Consider the following 19,140-nt stretch of genomic DNA (forward strand, 5'->3'; position numbering starts at 1 on the left):
TGATGTTCATACATAATTCTTTTGTGATGTTTACCACAATATCTGGTATCAAGTTACATCAATTTACTGTTCCCCACACTCTCATGCCAAGTACCAAAAAGTGGCTGCGGCGAAGGTATGCGCTCTACCGAGTGCCCGTTTTAGTTTTTGTATATGCTATGTACAAAAACAACTATCTCTACTTGTTTCAGATGGATTTAATCTTTCCTGCGTCTTAAACTGGTAGACGCGGGTTCCTGATGAGTCCTCGGGACTCCAGATTTCTTTGAGGCACCTAAAAACAGCTTCCTCTGGAGGTCCACTAAATCTTCAAAGAACCATTCGCTGGTTGGCCCTGGATCGGAATTACAAGCGTTGCAGTTAGCACAGGAACAGTTGACCCATCCGGGGGGAAAAAATAATATATATATATAAATGTGTCTTTGTTAGTTCTGCGTAGCAAAGAACACACACATTTTAATCCCAAACGTGAAAACTAGTTTTGTTGTGCTGTGATTATGAAACTTGAGCCGAATTAGAAGTACAGTGGGCGATACTAGGCGTGAAGGAGAGTCTTCCTAATCATGAGTTTGCTAGTCATTTGTTTTTGTGATATGTGATGGCCGATTGCCTATTGACCGGTTTGGCGAGACGGTTCGGGCGGCGTCCACGGCGCTCCACGGGACGGTTGTCTGGTCCAAGCCTGCAGGCCCAGGATGTGTGGATGCATCTCAGAGGGCAGCATCTTGGACTTTCCAGCCAAGAGCGCAAAGATGACGGGATGCGAGGAGGGTAAGCCGGGTCGCGGCTGACCCTCCTGAGACGAGGCCGCGGTGGCGGGCGGCGAGGAGACCGCGCTCTCTCTCAGCCAATCTCGCCTTTCAAAGCGACAGCTGGACAGCTGGCCGAGGTTTCCGGGGAGGACGGCTCTGGACCGGAAGGCCCCGGGGGCGGGGGAAGTGGAAGTACCTGTCCCCGGCGTGGAGAGGGCGGCGCGGACGCTTCGGCGGCCTGCGGACGATTTCCAATGGGCCAAAGTCTTTAATAAATCGGAAATCTGTAGCAGAAGGGAGAATATCAGAGATCTGACACACAGAGGAAATATTTATGAAGATTCTACCAAAACACATTGGCCACTTTGCTGCCGTAATTCATATAAAGGATAGGAATCCAGGTTTTGTATGTGACTCATAGCTCAAACTGTCAAAATCAAATCAAAAGGAAGAACAGGCCTAAAGAATAGAGGGAGGCAGCTTACATGTTCTCTGAGAAACTCATAAGGAGGGCGCTAATTAAAGACTATCCATGTTGCTTTGAAATACAGACGTGTAGACGTGCTTTTTATATTGGCAATGGATCAAATAATGTGTTGTGAAGAATTATCTCTGCAGTTCAACTCAACTGAGCTTTTTTTAGCTTCCTTCAGCGTTTTGGGGTTTTTCGGCCACCGCTTTACTGTCTCGGTTCAGTGTCACCGTTTTATTTGCGTCCTTTCCAGATAATTAGTTGGTGGAGACCAAAGCGAAGCCAATTTCGACGACCACTTATCAGAGGGACACTGCTGCTCTTAAAATGGCCAGTGTGTAGGATTTCATTTCAAATTAATATCACTGAGATGCTGCTGTAAAGGTAACCGTTTGCTACAACGGGGGACCAATGATTGACAGCTTATTTTTCAGCCCCAAAAGTTGCAAACAAATATTACATTTAAGTTAAATTACTAGTTTTACATGATTTTGTTCTCAATATATCTCTATATCCACCATTTAAGATATGAGGTCCTGGGACAGGGATGTTGTATGTGTACAGATTGTAAAGCCCTCTGAGGCAAATTTGTAATTTGTGATATTGGGCTATACAAAATAAACTGAATTGAATATTGGGGGTGGCAACCATCCTCTTTCCCTCGGTGATGTCATCCTTCACAGAATTCAAATTCAACATTATTTTTTAATGCTTATAGTGAATCTTACAATAGTGTATTCATTACCTTCAACCCATTAGACTCTCTGCTGTCAGAATCTTCTTCCTTGCTTTGACTGCCCATGACCCAATCACTTAAAACAAATAATAATCAAAGTGACTCAGTAATACTAAAAACCTATAACAGTTATTAAAATCTTTCAAAATGCCCGTACCTCATTCTGCTTGAGCACAAAATAAAAAAGCAGCAACGAGTTAAAAGCCAACAACATGACACAGAATCTTCATCTGGTTCCGACAACAGAGATGAAGATTCTAAAGAGGGGGGGAGGGGGAAACAGCTTCCACACTGTCATCTTTTCTGGATTTAGCCATTTATTATTCCATATGTACACATATGACATATTGCACGATACAAACGCAACGGCTTTAAATCAAGCTAAAAAGAAAGAACACGAACCTCATGTACTCTATGAGGGATGCATGTTATTTTTGTGCGCTTGCGTGGTTCAAGGGAGATATACATTCTTTATATTTACACATAAAAGATAAATATACACTTTACAAATGAATAAAGCGCTCTCAAGACACTCACTCAACCAGCTGAGGTTGGCCTACGGGCTTTTAGTGGATAGATTCAAGCTTTGCCAACTTAAAATTTGACTTTTCTGAAATGATTGTGCCGCAATCACATTGTGTGATTTTAAAAAACGGCAGCAAAAACATCTCGCTTTTGAGGTTGTTTTAAGTTTTTGTTTTTTTATGCAGATCACAGTTGTTTTTTTAAAGAAGAAAAAAGCAGTTGTCAATATCAGAGGTAACTGAACCTAAATGTGTGTGTGTGTGTGTGTGTGTGGCGAGTGGTCTGCAGTTAGAGCCCGACTTCCTCGTCATCGTTCAGTCTCTCGGTCTTCGTGGAGGGGACGGGGGAGCCGGGGGGACAGGGGTCAGATGTTGAAGCTCTCTCCGCAGCCACACGTGCCCTTGATGTTGGGATTGTTGAAGACGAACTCGCTGGACAGTTTGGACTCCACAAAGTCCATCTCGGTTCCCAGCAGGGTCAGCTGCGCCTTCTTCTCTATGAACACCCTCACACCTGCAAGAAGAGTCGCAGCGGAGACGTCACTACTCTCCCCCTCCACGGTTCTTTTTTACTGCATCATGACACCGGACGTAAAAGCACAAAAGAGACAAGACTCACCGTCCTGCAGAACCTCCTCGTCAGAGTTCCCCTTCTCCTTGGTGTAGTCCAGTGTGTAAGTCATCCCGTTACAGCCGCGCGTTCTCACCCCGACCTTCAAACCGATCTAAGGAGAGCCACAAGGACGTCACTGTTTGGTGTCACCTAACTTTTTGGCCAATCTCTTGAGCGTTTCATGAATTTTGAGTGCCAGTCGCCATGGAGACGGCTAATTGTGGGTTTAAATGGTCAGGGTTGAAGGGAGTGGACAAGAATGTGGATTGATGGACTTGGTAAGTTACAGAAAATGGTCTAAACCGTTGGCCTCGTCGGCTACTCACGTATTCTGGCTTGTTCTGCAGCAAAAACCTGATCTTGTTCACAGCCGCTGGGGTCTAAAAGAAAAGACAACAGGAGGTTGCTACAGTTCAACAGAGCACACCGGGGTCAAATAGAAGCAAGGTGTGTTTTCGTTTATTTTCTTTGCAAAAAAGTACACTTTGCAAAAAGCAGGAGAGAATAGAGAAACACACCGTGGTGCCAGTTTAAGTTTCTTCGGCAGTTTGATACTGTAAGACGTTTCTTCGACAGGGGGCAACTGTTCAACTGGTCGGAATTGAGCGGGTACCCACAGTGTCATGAAACACTGCCACACAAGCCTTCGCCAACCAGCCAAGTCGCAGTTTGCATCCCCTCACATGTTTGTGTAATGTGATGCAGGTTACACAAAACATTTGTTTTGATTAGTTATATTTGTGCGTGTGAATTCTTTGAGTTACAGGTCACAGGGACCACCAAATTTTTAGCAGTCCAACCGTGAGTCAAGGAGGACGTTTGTGCCAAATTTGAGGAAATTTGCCTCCAGGCGTTCCTGAGATGAAACAACCCCCCGTCCCCCAAAAAAAGGATCAAAATGCAGCGTGCTGACATTTACTTTAAATCAGCTGTATGTTCAAAGAAAGTCTTTGCATTTCGTGTTCCCTCTGCATCCCAAGGAATAATGCTCACATGCATATGATAACAGATGTGTTTAGTTATGTATCATTATTTATACCAAAAACACGTTAGAGTTTTAACTTTAGCAATCAACTGCAGGTTGTTTGAGGAGGAGCTGCAGCACCCTTCTCCAAAACAATCACGCCATTTCGCAGCATTAACAATCTCAACAGATAAACTGAAAGCGAACCCCGAGAGGGATCACGGGGTTCGGACTATCATGTGGAGGGGGGGAGACAGAGGTGAACCCCGTCGGCCACAGAGTGCTGACCCCTTAAAAGTTCAACTGCTTGTGTGTGTGTGTGCAGCTGCTCGTGCCAAACAATAAAAAGGTACAGTACAATCCTAAATGTGCCACAGCCTGGAACTGTCTAATAAATAATAACATGCAGGTCCTAGCAGAGTATTTTGCTCTGGATTTTAAATTCTTATTCATTCTAATCTTAAGTCACACACGGGAGGAGGGATACTCGCAAATTCGACTGCATCATACCACTCCTTAACATTTAGGCCTACTTCAGCGCACGTCCTTTATCAGCTCAGACCACCAAGGGCTTGGAAGTTATCTTGCAGCGGCACATCATAACAAACTATGAGCCTTCCCCAGCACTGACAGCTTGCTATACCGACCGCCTATTGTATTTACACCGATACTACGTCGAGTACTTTCCCCTCTCCGTCACAGATAGAGATGGGTGACTAATTTAAGCGGCAGCCCCACGAGACCAGATATTCTGCTCTGGTGATGTGTGCCCCTCACATAGAAAAACAACTGGTAGAATTGAGTGCATTTAAATTTAGAATAATAAAAATAAACAAAAAGATACGCCTGATACAGAAGATAACACAATATTAATTCAATTCAGTTTATTTTGTATAGCCCAATATCACAAATTAGCCTCAGAAGGCTTTACAATCTGTACACATAGGACATCCCTGTCCCAGGACCTCACATCGGATCAGGAAAAACTCCCCGTGTTAAGTGTTATATTAAAATGGATTTATACATAGAACTACAATTTTTTCTTTATATCACTTGTAAATTCAAGAGGTGAGCGAGGAGTTTAACAATGAGTTTGTGTTTAAGGCTGTTGGTTGCATTATGGGGGATGAAGTCTTGTGGTGTTAGAGCTGGCTGGGGACTGACTGCTGCGTCGACTTTTAACCTTCCACTTGTGAGCCTCTCGACTCGTTATTGTTCATGCGTTATTTTACAATTCTTACCCAGTGAATTAAGACCGTTTTAACTTACATTACCGTTTACGACATCGTTATAGAATGTTACGGTTAGTTAATGTTTTACGGCCTGACAAGGTCGTCCGTATTGTGGTAAATTGTTTGTATGCAATAGACTATTAGTGGCTGTGACAGAACAGGACAGCGGATTGCACGTTACGAAACCGCTTAGCTTAGTTAGCAAAGGAGCACCGTTAGCATCTAACTAGGCGATTTGATTCCGACAACAGAATACCTGCCGAAACGCCCTAGTGTCCCTCCGCTAACGTAAGCTCCTCAACACGATTAAAAAAAAGTGCATTGTGATGTCACGAGAAAGTTCAGTAAAAGTAGGACCAGGGTTGCACCGTCATTGGTGGTTAGCTAGCTAAGCTAACGTGGGATCACGTAAGTTAAAGGCGACAAAGCGGCCGCTGGAGGGTTAGTGCCACACTTGGTGCCTTTAGCATGTACGAGCAGACAAGAGAGGTAGTTACGTGCATTTGTAGCCACAGGTAGGACTTACCAGGGTCAGTGCGGCTCTTGTGGGTAATAGCTTCCTTTTGCTGACCGCTCGGACGGTAGCCCGCACCACGGAGGCAGACATATTGCTTCGGTTATAATCACAACATTGAATTGCGCAAGCGTGTCAGGCAATCCGCAACCTCCCAAATTAAAAGATCCGTTCATTGATTGGCTAATAATATGAAGGACGAGCCCGTCCGCCAATGGTCTCACGGATAAGACTACGCAAACACACACAGGCGTTGGTTATGTAACCTACTCCATCTAAAGCTTTTCAATTGTCATTTACGCTTCTAAAATACTCGCCAGGGTCGTTTATGTCATACCTCTTGATGAATTTGTTAATTCTAAAAACAAGTCTCAACCTAAAGGCACACTTACTAGGTTTTTCCAGCACTATGTCAAAGGTCAATACAGAACATTCACGTTCGCACGTGCTAGTCTTTGTGGTATACAGTAAAGATGGCAACACATGACGCTTCGTGACCAGATTGACATTATATTGCTGTCAGAGCCAATCACTCGTGAGTAAATCCAGTCTCTTAAAATTAAATGATAAAACATACTATAATATGTTAAGAATTCTTTTTTTTTTAAATCTAAAAATAGTTAATCAGCATCCACCCATACTTTCACTCAGGTGTTTCCAGTTTTATTATAGCAGTGGTACATTGCATTGTTTTATAAATGCACAACAGTTAGATATGAAAAACACAATATATTCAAGGAAATATTGCACACTAGGATTTGATTTCTGTTTAATTAATTGAGACACAAAATGGATTGCAAGACAACTTTTCCTGGGATGGGGGGGGGGGGGGGGGGGGCACGCACACCTCAATAACAAACTGAACCTCACATTTGAGTCCTACGAAGGAAACTTTTAAAAATGAGAAATTTGGTTACAATACCGCCAACGAAACATTTCTTTGAATACAAGTCAGCCAAATTATGACAGCCACACAGTCCATCTTCGCATTTGAATATAAGCATATGAGACCTTAACTAGCAGCGACATCAGTCTGCACTGTGCGTGTACCCTCGCACAGTGCAGCTACCAATCTGTGGCGCCATGACGACAACATGAAGCCTTTTTTGTGAAAAATAAATACGTTTATCTCTTAACCAAATCAACTGAGATGAACTCTAGTTTAGGAAAAAGTGAGCACAGTGGAGTACACCGTCAGCTGAAACAGTTATATGGGGGGGTCATAATAAAACATTTTTTTAAAACCAGTAAGCATGAAACTCTTGTTCAACTTTCAACTATATGTCGCAACATTTCCTAGCGCGTGCGGGTTAGCAGAGGAAGTCTCACGGGGCTTCGGTTCACACACAGGCAATTGAGGGGCAAGTTGTCTATGAAACAGGGGTGGATAAGCTGTCTCAACAACATCAAAGTACGACCCAGAAAAACAAAAATATATATACATCTACAGGTTGGTTTCTCTAACACAGAGACAGACTGTGGGCAGAGCTGCATTCGAGGCTGAAGACAGACGGACGTCAGTGTGGAGGACAAATAACACAGGATTTAAAAGAAATGCAATTTTTTTTTTTTTTTTTTTTAAATAAAAAGATCCTGGCGATTACATACACTGCCATTCAAACGTTTAACCTCTAGTATTTTTTTTATGTTAACATTAATGAAACAGGAAAATATATCCATAAAAGTGAACTGATAAAATGGCCTTCATCTCGAATAACTGACCTTAAAATCACTTTAAGTAGCAGACAACACGCCATACACAAATGTATAAAATGTTGTCCGCAAAAGACTGAAGCCATTAACTATTAGTCACGTTAGACACTTCCATTTTCCAATTCAAGAAATTTCACTACGATGCCATTGTTTTAAACGTATATAAAAAAAGAGAACTTGACTGGCAGTGTAGGTAAACAAAGACATGGTGCATGCAAAATGGCTTCTCTTTTTAAAATGAACTCATTAAAAAGCTCCTCTTAGGAGGAGCGCTTTAAAAGGAAAAGAAAAAAACACACACATAAAAAGGCCCTATTTGGCTTCAAGTCAAGGCGTCCTGGCTTTGGCTTTTAACAGGCTCCCATTTGCCCAACCGTTCCATTCAGATAAATGGTTTCTGGACTTTGGGTCGCTGTCTGCCTGGACAAGAGGAGAACCACGTGGTTTGCGTGGCCACGGCTGCCCCGCTGCTCATTCCACCGGGCTCTTCCTGTGACCAGAGCGATCCATGTTTCGGCAGGCTAAACTACCTGCAACAAAACCAGAATGCAATTGTCAATCACTCGAAACCGCCACACTAAAAGAAAAACTACCCATCCGGACAATGACAATGAAAAAAAAAAAAAAAAAAAAGACAGATTGCTTCAACCTGGTAAATGTGTTTACGGCTTTATTTACACAAACACATTTCAGGCGACAAGTACGATCACACACAGAATGTGTGTTCGTGGATTAAATAGAAAACAGGAGCAACATGATCAACTTTAGCACAAACATCAGCAAGCATGAGAAAGACGGGAGACCCTGACGTAACCCTTTTTGGCTCTCACTTCCTACATTCCATAAAGTCATGTGAAATAAATACATTTAAAAAAAAAAATTCAATGTTAAATAATCGATACAATGGCACTGACGAGGAAGTACTGTGCTCAGGAACGTCAAATGGAAATTGACATACCCGATTGTGGACTTAGTATCACATTTTGTTGCTTTCTCTTTTCTCGCATCGGTGAACCCTGGAGGAAAGAAAAAAAAAAATATATATTTTACATTTATTTATTTTTAATACGTTTTTTTTTTACTGTTGCAATATCAAGATCATACCGGTCGCTCTCTCAAATTCCTTCCGTGAGCGGAAGAGGTGGAAGCAAAGCCATCCATCCTCATGTTACCTGTCAAATGACCAATACAAAATAAATAATTTATTTGATGCAAAAATAAACTTCTTTGACTTTATTTTGCTAATGAAAAATATAGGAAAGGAAACTAAACTGTCATTTTAGGAGGGGCTTCACAATGCAATGGGTCAAAACCAAACAGCTGCGTGTACCTGCGGGGCTTCGGTACAGCGGACAGTCTCTCTTGATGTGGGCACTTGATCCACACAGGTAGCAGCAGCGCACCTCCTGTGAATCCCGTTTTCTCCAGGGCTCGTTCTGGTGTCTGCCGTCCTCTCCCATGTGTTCTGGCCTTTTCTCAGAGTCCCGTCTGTTTTTGTACCTGGGCCACAAGTCACCCACAGCGTGATGCAAACTCATAGCTCGACAGGGATTAGGCATTTAACGCTGCGATGAAGTCGGGCTTGCACTGGGATTTGTACCTACTTCTTACGCATGGGGCAGTCCTTCATGAAGTGGCCAATCTTGCCACAGATGCGGCAGCAGCGGTCATTGGGAGCAACCTCTCCCTCCGTGAGGACTTCAGGGTCAAAGAAATACTCCTGGGACATGAAGACAAATCACAACGTTGCCCGCTGATAGTCAGTAGAGATAATGCAAGTTTAAGTCACTTCGGCATTGGCTTCACTTTTCAGACCCGGAGGGTGGTGCCTCTTATTAACCGGGCAGCTGTACTTTGAACCATCTCCTCGGTTGTAATTAGAGCACCTTGATTGAGACGCATGTTGAGGAAATTACAATAATCAGGCAGGAGACAGGAGAAAATTCAAGTGTAGATTATTAATTTAAGACGCATATTGTTTTTGCTATAATTCTAAGCAGGATACAAATAAATAAAACAGGACTGGATGAGTTTTAAGCAACATGATGGTCAAACTTCTTAATCTGGTTAAAGATGATGCCAAGATTCTTAGCAGATTTGAGTGAAATGGACAAACAAACTGATCAACTGCAGTGGCATAAGTTCCAATTGGAGGAAATTAAGAGACATCCCATCTTTGGTGTCGGCTAAACAATCGAGAGAGGATAGCCGATTCCCGCTCATTGCTTTGATGCCACTACAATATGGAAATGTGGCGCTTAGACAGCAGACACTCACCATCTGAGAGGGGTAGACGGGAGAAAAGGCTTTGACTGGTGTGCCACACACGGTTCTGCCGTTGATGAAAGCCTTCATGATGAAGTTAGTCACTGTTTCGACGACAAAAAGAAGAACAAGTATCAGAGAAGAAAGCCAGGACAAACGGAAACGAGACAACAGAAGACAAACGGACGTCATCTTCTTACTTTTCCTGGACAGACCAGCACCAAGGTTATGATTCAAGTCAAACGGATCTGGAATATTAATGAAAAAATATTTTTTTTAAATACCCACAGATAGGCATTTCGATTCAGAGAACTAGATGTACAAGAAATAACACTTCCCAAAGTGCCAGCCCCCCCACCCGGGTTTGTCACACAGTCCGACCTTCAATGACGATGTATTTGGACGTCCACTGCTTGTTGAAGGTGGTGAGGCGGCCGTGCTGACGGAGACAGATGACATGCTCTCTGAAGTCAAAGTCCTCGGTGTAAAAGCGGAGCAGGCCGAGCCACAGCTCCCCCACTGTCTCCACGTTCTTCCCGTGCTGCGGCCAGCGGCTTGGCTGCAGGAAGACCGCATTGACACATTAAACACACGGTGGGGGGGCATCAGACAGAACATGTAAAACAATAAAATATAAATTACTCACTAGTGCTTTTAAATCGTCAAAGAAGTACACATTCCAGCCATCAACCAGCACCTCCGGCTTCTTCTTTCCATCGTAAATCTGCGACACAGTTGAGAAGTCGAGGAAGATTGCAGACTCTTGGCAATAAATTGCTCTATTAAAAGGCCTGAAAAGGTGCACAATCTGCTGGTGCTTGGGATAAAAAGGAAATATCTTTGGCTCTTAAGACACCGTGTGTCTTAAAGACAGTACGATACCGGAATTTAAACAGCAGGGTATTGGGATACTTTAACCTTTTTTTAAATTTTTAAACAAACATGTCATTTGTACCTCTTGCAGCACAGGGATAACTGGTGGGTCTCTCTGCTGGAGAAAGAACAGCACCATGAGGGTGTAGGCGTAAGACGAGAGGCTGCCACGGGAAGCATCCCCAATGTCGCAGATCTGTAATGGGACAAAAAAAGAAAACATGGTAATACTCCAACACAATATAATAATAAAGTAGACAGAGAGACACGCTCACCTTGGCAAAAACCTTCATGACGTAACAGAGGATCTTCACTCTTCTGTCAATGGCGGCATACAAAGCGAGCAGATGCGTGTTATGCAGGGCCTGAAGAAGAAAAAAGTGGTTGAGATGACAATATAAGGAGTTAACAAATAGCAAAAAGAGACCAAATGAAAACAGAAAACTAAGAGAGCCCTACCAGAGTGTTGTAGAGGCTAATGTCTCCCTCCAGGCCGGTGCGAACGTGGTAGAATTTCACAATCGGTACTTTCGCTGTCGTGATGGGAAGGATGTTCTTCAGACCTGGTGACGGGATGGAAACGGGTTAAAAGGGATGCTTTGACATTTTGTATTATATAAATCATTACTTTACGAGGAATTATTGGACAAACTCATTCACTAAAATGAAATTAAACAAATGGAATGGCTGCAAGCTGAGAAACTATTATTCATTAATAAACATTAAAAAAACCTCCTGACACTGCTCTGCCATCAGCTCAAATATGTAATTTAACAGAAGATACATTTTGGGGAGTATTTCTTTCTCAACCGAGGGTCTGAGTGTGTTGTACTGATTTATTACCAACCTTGGTGTTTCCTCAGCGTTCTCGCCAAGCTTTCAATGATGCAGTCAACATCCTGTGGAATGAGATAATAAATCGCGCTGACAAACCGATTACCGACAACTTCAAATGCCTGGTCGTTTCATTTAATCCTCAAATGACTGGAGCAGAAACGCTAAAACAGCAAAACGTTTTTCTGTTGCCATCAATAAATTCAATTTAAATTTCCTGCAAAAACAACAGCACAGTTCTGGCAATAAGTTAAAAAAAATAACTTACTTCTATGCTGTCCTGCCCCTCCAGCACCATACAGATGTCTAGGTCACTCTGTCTGAACCCAAAGCCATTTTTGGATGATCCAAACAGTTGCAGCCGAGCTCCTGTCCATCAAAAAACAGAATTTGTTTATTTAAACATTAAAGTCAACATTTACGTGGTTTCATGGGCAAGTCAATTAAATTCAGAATCATCTTCATTATACTAGTTTAAGTTTAATAAACAAAAAAGGTAAACGGTGAAGATGAAGGGGAGTGGGGTAATTCACCAGCAAACTGTCGTCTGACAAAGGTCTCCAGGTCTTGAAGGATGTGCTCTCTTACACCCACTTCCAGTTCATCTGGGGCGAAGTCAGCTGGAAAGGAAACGGACCTATTAGTCAGACCCGACGCAAAGTCATACACTTGATTTTAAATGATTTCGCCGATCTAAATTACACCACGACAGTGGTGACCGTGAGGCGGACAGAGAAGGCGTCATTGGTAAGCAACGTGCAATCGCATCTTGTGACGGACCAGGAAGTTGTAATTCCTCCGTTTTGACAGCAGGATTTGAATTTCCGTATTTCTTTTTAACTCAGAAATTCACACCTGCTCATGAACAGTTGGCCTTCATGAAGCTGAAACAAGCAATTTCAACTTCAAAGAAAAAGATTTGGGATCAGAATATGAAAATGTTCTCGCATGAGCTACATTGTTCAAATAAGATAATGTGTACATGTTTATATACATGTAAAATAGTCAAACGCCTTGAAAGGCTATATTTTGTTATATTCCAGAAATTTAGTTAGCAGGCTGTAACCACATGGTACTCACTGTAGCACTGCTCGCAGACTTTGTCGAGGACACAAAGGAACTCTTGCGTTATCGGGGGCAAAGGCTCCAGCTGCACTTTCTTGAAATCCTCTGGACAGTCTTTCTTCAGGTGGCCATCTCGCTTGCACAAGCTGCACACGACCATGTGTGACTGAGGGAGATGGAAAGGGGTTCAAACACAGATGACACAGGCTTATTTGCCACAGTCTCTTGTCTAAACTTCCAGTAGTCCTACAACCCAGATGATTAGGCAACCCAATACTTTAAACTGTTCGCCCAAGTTTGACATTAGCCTTTGTTTTCCAACACGTCAAGATGAAGTGAAAACCAACACTTACCTTTCCTCTGGTGAACGCTTGCCTCGTGAACGTATAAGACCGTCTCTTCAGTTGTTGGTTTTTAGTTTCAGAGCTTTTCTCCTCAATTGTGTTCTCCAAGTGTGGCGATGCGAGACTCTCAGGTGCCAACTCCATCTCCTCCTCCTCCTCTACGTCATCCATCGAACCAGGCGTGTCCAAATCTGGACCCTCCTCGTCAGAAAGGAGCTCCTCCCCGGAGATCTCGTCCACTAGGAAGATCTCCTCATCCTCTGTGGTGAAGCTGTCCAAGTGTTGCCTGTTGTGCTCGGCGTCATCCTCCTCGTCCTCGGAGAGGCTGCTTTTTCCCGGGTCCGCTTTCTCCTTCTCCCGTTCCTCGTCCGAGTCGCTGTACTCTTCGACCTCCTCCTCTTCCTCGATAATGCAATCGGAGTCTTCGGGACCGTTCTCGGCCGCTTCCGATTGACCTGCGGGATGTGACTGGATGCTGAGCCGGCTTAAGGCAGATGCCACCTCTCCGCTGGGAACCTCAGCGTTCGCCCCTCCGGCGGGTCCATGCCGGGCCTTCACCTTGTGGCCGCCGGCGGGCGCGTTGAGCGGCAGTGCAAAGTACTTGTATGTGGTTTTGAGACAGTGGAGGATGTACTCGTACATTTGCTGGCTGTTCAGGGTGCGGGCCACATTTCTCTTCACGGCGAATGGGTCTGAAGGAGAGACATAACTTGGGAGTTAAATCGTGCTGCAGATGGAACATTGACGATGCTTCGAGAAATGGTGTAATAAGAAGATTCATACCTCTATCCAGGATTGAATTAAACTCTAAACATGAATGGCATTCGGTTCATTGCTGCTCGTTTATGTCAACACACTTTTATTTTATTTTAAGAGCAGAACTCCCGTGTGGGATTTCCCCAGCACACTACAAGCATAAACCTTCCAATTCAGACGACAAAATGAGAGTTTCTGACCCTCCACGGCGATGCGCTTCTTTGGCCAGTCCTTCATCTCCCGGGAGAGGACGGCACCCGTCCGCACACCGATGACGTTGTCGGCCAGGTTGAACTCCAGCGAGTAGAAGCGGAGCATCTCCACCCAGAGAAGCCCAACTTCCACAGGCGGGTGAGGGCTCTGGAACGCCAACAGAACCTGAGAGGAAACGCAGATGGCACAAACTTTCAGCTGCTAGTAAGACGGTGGATTTAAAAAAAGAGGACAACAACCATTATTATCTCCAGGAACTCTGACAAAACCTGTTTACTATGATGTATCATCAATGGTAACATAATGTTTCAAGTCTCTGCAAGTTGTTTAATTACTGTATTGAAAAAATTATAAACCATCCCAATTAGAATAAAATAAAAAGCATTCATGTAAAAAAAAAAAAAAAAAAATAGAAACTGCCAAAATAGAGGAACACACGCACTCTTCTCTGGTAACAAAACAACAGTGTAGTCATGACTACCTTTCCCTTTATACAGGAGCCCTCTGCTGGCTGTTCTTTGGAGGGAGAGGTGTAGGCCCAGTGCACGTGTCCGTCCTCCGTGTGCGTGAGATTGAAGTCCGACAGCCTACTGAGTGAAAACGCCTTAATCTAAAAAAGACAAAATCAGGCGATGGGATTAGTTTCATCCTTGGATCGATGCTGAAATGAGCGCGTTTCCTGTTATTTCCTGGCTCACGGTGAAGAAAAACAGCACACCTCTTGTTTCAGGTAGGCAGGCAAGAGGGACTCTTTGCGCTGCTGCAAGAAGAAGATGACCATGAGGGCGAAGACATACGGCGGCAGCCCGCCTTCCTCCGAGCGGTCGATCATGCTGATCTAAAGCGGAAACAAGAAGATGTTTATAAGTGTAGGGATACGGAGTCCCTGGCTGATGTGAGCGTCGGCGTCTCAGCTGGAAACGTACCTGGGCCCAGCGTCTGAGACCCAAAACCAGCGGGAGGAGGAGATCCTCCCGACCGGACAGAGCAGAGAGATAGGAGGTGGTTTGGAATGCGTTTTCATTCCCGGCACTCACTTTGCACACCAGGCCGCTGTTGAAAATAGCAACGGGTTTCCATTAGCGGTTTACTGCTTCTTGTGCATGGTTTACTGCATTCTTGTTCTGGTAGTTTCATAACATTTTAATTAATGATCAAGCTGGAGTTTCTATAAATCAAATAATAACACCGACCTCTTTATCTCTTTGCAGATTACCACAGGCACCCTGGCATGAAAATCAGCTTCCATTTCGACAAAAATAGCTGAGGAAAAGAACAAGACGTGTTCAATTTAAAACTTCCACGACGGTCTAGCGACACAGGATTTTTCCTGCGGCGGAGTCGTGTCAACAACACATCTCGCTGTGAAAAGAATAAGAGGTGACTCACGGCTCACGGAGAGGCTCTCCTTGACCAACAACAAGACATCTGGCTGATGCATCTGTGAATACATTGCATGTCAAAGTCATTACAAAACAAAAAAGGACATCAATGTGGCATGTCTTATGAAACAGTCACATTAAAAAAAAGGTAAAAAGCTAGAGCAAAATAATTGCAATGGAAATATTTGTGTCTCTTTCCCTACTTAAGATCACCATTAAGTCACAGTGGTATGAATAAATATCAAACACCAATATCAATTACCCTGAACCTTACCAGACTGAAGGTTTCTGTAAGTAAAAAGCTGTTAATCCCGAGAGGTGTGTGAGGGAAAACTATCAAAAACAATGTTTTAAACTCACGTGAGGTGGATACTGAATGTCAATGTTGACGTCAGAATCTTTAAATCCAAACTTAGTGCAAGACGATCCATAAAGCCTGAGCCTGACCTCTGCAGACGAGAGATGGAGCAATGTTATTAACGCAGGCACACATTCTTGTGAACCACTACAATGCAATCACGACATTTTGTCCCCCGGGTGACTTACCAGGCAGGACGGACAGAAGGAGGTCTTGCATCATGAGGACAACATTTTGTCTCGTCGCAACGTCCTGGTCACTCATCCCGTGTTCCAGGACGACGGCCTCCAGCGCAGCGCTCACTGCGGCAGTGTGCTCCGGGCCGGGGGGCAGGATCTCCGTCAGCATCACCTGCTCCTGCCTCTCCTATTAAACACAAACAGGTCCATACGGGCTCAGGACCGTCTTCAACACACTAAAGATTGCAGCCACACGATGACCACACAGCAGCATAATTGTTCTTACCCTGGCTCTCTTCTTGTGCCGTTTGTCTCGGATGTGTCTGTAGGCGTCCGACACGGAATCCAGCAGGACGTCGCACAGAGCGCAGGTGTAAAGGGCATCGGGGTTGTTGTGGGACCTCTGAAAAAGGGGAAGGAGAGTACAGAAGTCAGACAGCAGCTGCAATAATTAAACTGTTGTGGAGCTTCTTCTCAGCTCTGCCCGATAATGCATATCAAATATGGAAGCACAGAAGACAAAATATTAAATAAAACTTGTTATCGAAGAAAGAATGCTTTGTCAAGTTGAAACACTTGTTTCCCCCATTTTCTGTCATTTCAATGGACCAAATAGCTAATAATTAATAATTAATCTGGCAATTTTGTTCTTGATTAGAGTGAAAATAATCCTTAGTTGCAGCTGTGTCCCAGATAAGCTTTTCTGACCAATAGTGAAATACCCAAAAATATTACTATAATACTATAATGTAAGATCAAGAAAAAGCTGCAAATTATGACATTCACTTTTCTTTTGCTTGAAAAAAAAAGATTCAAATTTGCAGATTAAATATCTTTTGATTGATTAACCAACAAATCATTGCAGCCGAAACAAATGTATCCACAAGGCTGTATTTTTGGATGACCACACACACATCGTACCTTTTTCAGGGTGTAGATCTCTTCTCTGTTAAGCCGCCTCTCTGCTTGCCGTAGGCTTTGTAGCTCTTGGGCCGAGAGCGTGGACTCTTCGATCACTGGGCCCCTGTTGTCCTCGGCATAAGCTCTATTCTTGTTTCGGTATCTCCGTCGTCTCCCTTCGGAAGGAAGACGTGTCAATATGTGTTGAATACGCTTCAGTGAAGTTGAATCAGCCAGTCCGATTTTTCAAAATCCTCACCTGATTTGTGAGCATTGCCATCAGTGTCCTCTCTCCCCCCTTGCTCCCTGTCCTCCTTTGGCCCTTCTCCCGGTGAACTCCTCTTCCACTGCGAGCGCTCTCTCCAGGCATCTTCTCGACCCCCACCACTGTTCTCAGGACCCAAGAACCACCGGGAGTCATCCTTCTGCAAGGGGCTGTGACCACCTCTGAAACCACCGGGGGAGTAGCTCAGGGGTCCAAGCCCTCCCTTCTTGGGACTAGCCCGGTAGGGCCCGCCTTGGTTCTTGCCCTGCTGTCCTCCCTCTGATCTGTAGCTCTGTCCTCGACCCTGGTCCTGGGCCCTCCAGCCTTCTGCCCTCTCCGTTCCAGCTCCCCTCTCCGTTCCTGCTCCCGTTCCTGCTCCCCTCTCCGTTCCTGCTCCCCTCTCCCTGCCGCCTTGCCGCGCCCGGTAAGGCCTGCCCGAGTTTTCCATGGTTCACTTTTGCAAAAAACTGCAGGATGAAATATTCAGTTAAGTCCTCATGTAGAACATCCTCGACACAAACTGTATGGCAACAGAATCATCTGCCCGTTTTCCTATGGAGAAGCATTCCAGTTGCCTGCAGACACGGTCGCAAACTTTGCCACCGATTAAGACATAGTTGCAATCTGATCTTAAGGGAGTTAACCAACAGATATCTGGCAGTAAAGGCCTGCATAACATAGTTGTTGGACGTCTGTGAACTCAGATTAACAGACTTTTTTCCTCATCACAGCCTCCTGTGACTTTGCAGCCACAAACAAGAGTGGAAGTCTCCATCACTAATTGAGGTCCCCAGGGGACAAGTAATTGTAACTTTGGATCTGGATGAAAAAGATGATTTTCCCAAAGAGGCTGGGACGATCAAAAATTAGTCCTATTGATAATTCCCGCCCCACCAATATTCCACAGAAAGACCTCAAGGGAAACCGCGCATTAAGTAAAGAGAGTTTCTTTCGGTTCAGAAAAGCAAGAACAAAATTAAATAAAGTATTTAGATTTAGAGAAAGTCATGCATGCTTTTACACCTTCAGTCAAAATGCACTTTCATAAACAGGCTTTTATGTAAATCCCTCCACCATTCATTGTATCCATGTGTGTTGGTGTGATTAGCCAGCTGTATCTGTTAACATAAATGATCTTTTACTCCTATTTTATTGATAGTTTATTAGGAGTTTAGGATGTATCCCATGTCTAGTGTCATTACAGAAATAACTAGCATAACTTGTCAAAGAGCTATAGAAGCAACGGCTAATACTACTATCGTTATTATTTCATAGGCTGTGAACGTTGACAGTTCTCAACTGAAAAAGCGCAGCTCCGCGGAAGCACTCACGGTCATTTGGTGCCTCCCGTGTGACCAAACACAACATCACTGAGAGGTAAACACGCGTGCATCAAACGGAACCAAGCGGCTCAAGTTACCTGGCTAACTGTGACGTGAGCTAACTAACCGAACTTGTTATTGCACGGCGTCCGCGTAAGCTAGCTCGCTCGCTAGCTCGCTAGCTCCTGTGATCAGCTTCGCCTCTCGCGTCGCCGTTTCCTCTTCCCCGAGTCAACGGCGGTTAACTTAATCTCGCGCGCGCCGCTCACAGCCCCTTTCGCAAATTTGCGTTAAGTGTTCCCCATCAAACCGAACGGCAGCTAGCTAATGTGCGACGTATAGCAACCCCCCCAGCTAACGATACCGTTAGCCGTTCCTATATAGCTCATTAGCTAGGACGCCGAATGGCTAACCCAGCTAGCAACAGAGAGCCGATACGGGCTCATTTCATAGTTTTTTTAAAAACCGCTCAAGCTGCAGCCGCGTCAAACAGCAAAACAGTAGAACGCTAGCGGTAATCATCCCCAAAGAGCACTGAAGTCGGTGAAATACCGTTTGTACGTGTGCAGAGGGCACACTGGAAGCCTTGTTCAGGTCTGACTTTGCATGATCGCTCGTCCTGCGCTGGAGTTTGAAAGATGACGTACGGGCTCCTCTGTTTTGTAGACGTCAGCGTTCAAGTTCCGCCCACAGTGCGGAACCTACTGATATTTTTCTATTTTTTTTAACACACAAAATAAATATTGTGAATTACTAAATATAATAGTATATCATCGCGAACCACATCTGGCTCGCGTTTTGAAGCAACAAATAATAATACAAACATTCGGAGATGAGGTTATGTCATTGTTATGGATAAACACC

The 19,140-nt window shown here is 44.2% G+C and overlaps 2 protein-coding genes across 2 annotated transcripts; both read right to left on the reverse strand.

Moving 5' to 3' along the window:
* Positions 1 to 2,259: 2,259 nt before the first annotated feature.
* Positions 2,260 to 5,949, reverse strand: isca1 (iron-sulfur cluster assembly 1). Its single transcript, XM_034542378.1, has 4 exons — positions 5,820 to 5,949; positions 3,424 to 3,477; positions 3,104 to 3,209; positions 2,260 to 2,998 (listed from the first exon to the last, which is right to left on the reverse strand). Exons 1-4 carry the CDS (start codon positions 5,898 to 5,900, stop codon positions 2,850 to 2,852), a joined length of 390 nt encoding a protein of 129 aa, XP_034398269.1. The 5' UTR covers positions 5,901 to 5,949; the 3' UTR covers positions 2,260 to 2,849.
* A 610-nt stretch (positions 5,950 to 6,559) lies between these two features.
* On the reverse strand, positions 6,560 to 18,938 carry tut7 (terminal uridylyl transferase 7). The gene is made up of 29 exons (XM_034542373.1): positions 18,829 to 18,938; positions 16,949 to 17,421; positions 16,711 to 16,865; positions 16,076 to 16,192; positions 15,799 to 15,976; positions 15,613 to 15,701; positions 15,260 to 15,311; positions 15,064 to 15,133; positions 14,797 to 14,923; positions 14,589 to 14,708; positions 14,352 to 14,480; positions 13,858 to 14,035; positions 12,911 to 13,593; positions 12,573 to 12,723; positions 12,026 to 12,112; positions 11,761 to 11,861; positions 11,506 to 11,557; positions 11,118 to 11,221; positions 10,934 to 11,023; positions 10,741 to 10,854; positions 10,432 to 10,509; positions 10,167 to 10,344; positions 9,986 to 10,033; positions 9,798 to 9,889; positions 9,125 to 9,240; positions 8,851 to 9,020; positions 8,625 to 8,692; positions 8,479 to 8,536; positions 6,560 to 8,050 (listed from the first exon to the last, which is right to left on the reverse strand). Exons 2-29 carry the CDS (start codon positions 17,400 to 17,402, stop codon positions 7,992 to 7,994), a joined length of 3,918 nt encoding a protein of 1,305 aa, XP_034398264.1. The 5' UTR covers positions 17,403 to 17,421; positions 18,829 to 18,938; the 3' UTR covers positions 6,560 to 7,991.
* Between the last annotated feature and the right edge of the window lie 202 nt (positions 18,939 to 19,140).

The sequence above is a fragment of the Cyclopterus lumpus genome, chromosome 9, assembly GCF_009769545.1.
Source record: "Cyclopterus lumpus isolate fCycLum1 chromosome 9, fCycLum1.pri, whole genome shotgun sequence".
NCBI lineage: Eukaryota > Metazoa > Chordata > Actinopteri > Perciformes > Cyclopteridae > Cyclopterus > Cyclopterus lumpus.

What these genes read in the sequence shown, in the direction of transcription:
- tut7 (XM_034542373.1), bottom strand. Translation starts at nt 17,402, where the DNA reads ATGGAAAACTCGGGCAGGCCTTACCGGGCGCGGCAAGGCGGCAGGGAG. An exon ending in ACATTCAGTATCCACCTCAC is followed by an intron (nt 15,312 to 15,612) that starts GTGAGTTTAAAA and finishes ATGTATTCACAG; the next exon opens with ATGCATCAGCCAGATGTCTT. An exon ending in GCTCCTGTATAAAGGGAAAG is followed by an intron (nt 14,036 to 14,351) that starts GTAGTCATGACT and finishes GTTTCCTCTCAG; the next exon opens with GTTCTGTTGGCGTTCCAGAG.
- isca1 (XM_034542378.1), bottom strand. Translation starts at nt 5,900, where the DNA reads ATGTCTGCCTCCGTGGTGCGGGCTACCGTCCGAGCGGTCAGCAAAAGG. An exon ending in TGCAGAACAAGCCAGAATAC is followed by an intron (nt 3,210 to 3,423) that starts GTGAGTAGCCGA and finishes GGCTCTCCTTAG; the next exon opens with ATCGGTTTGAAGGTCGGGGT. An exon ending in CGAGGAGGTTCTGCAGGACG is followed by an intron (nt 2,999 to 3,103) that starts GTGAGTCTTGTC and finishes CTCTTCTTGCAG; the next exon opens with GTGTGAGGGTGTTCATAGAG.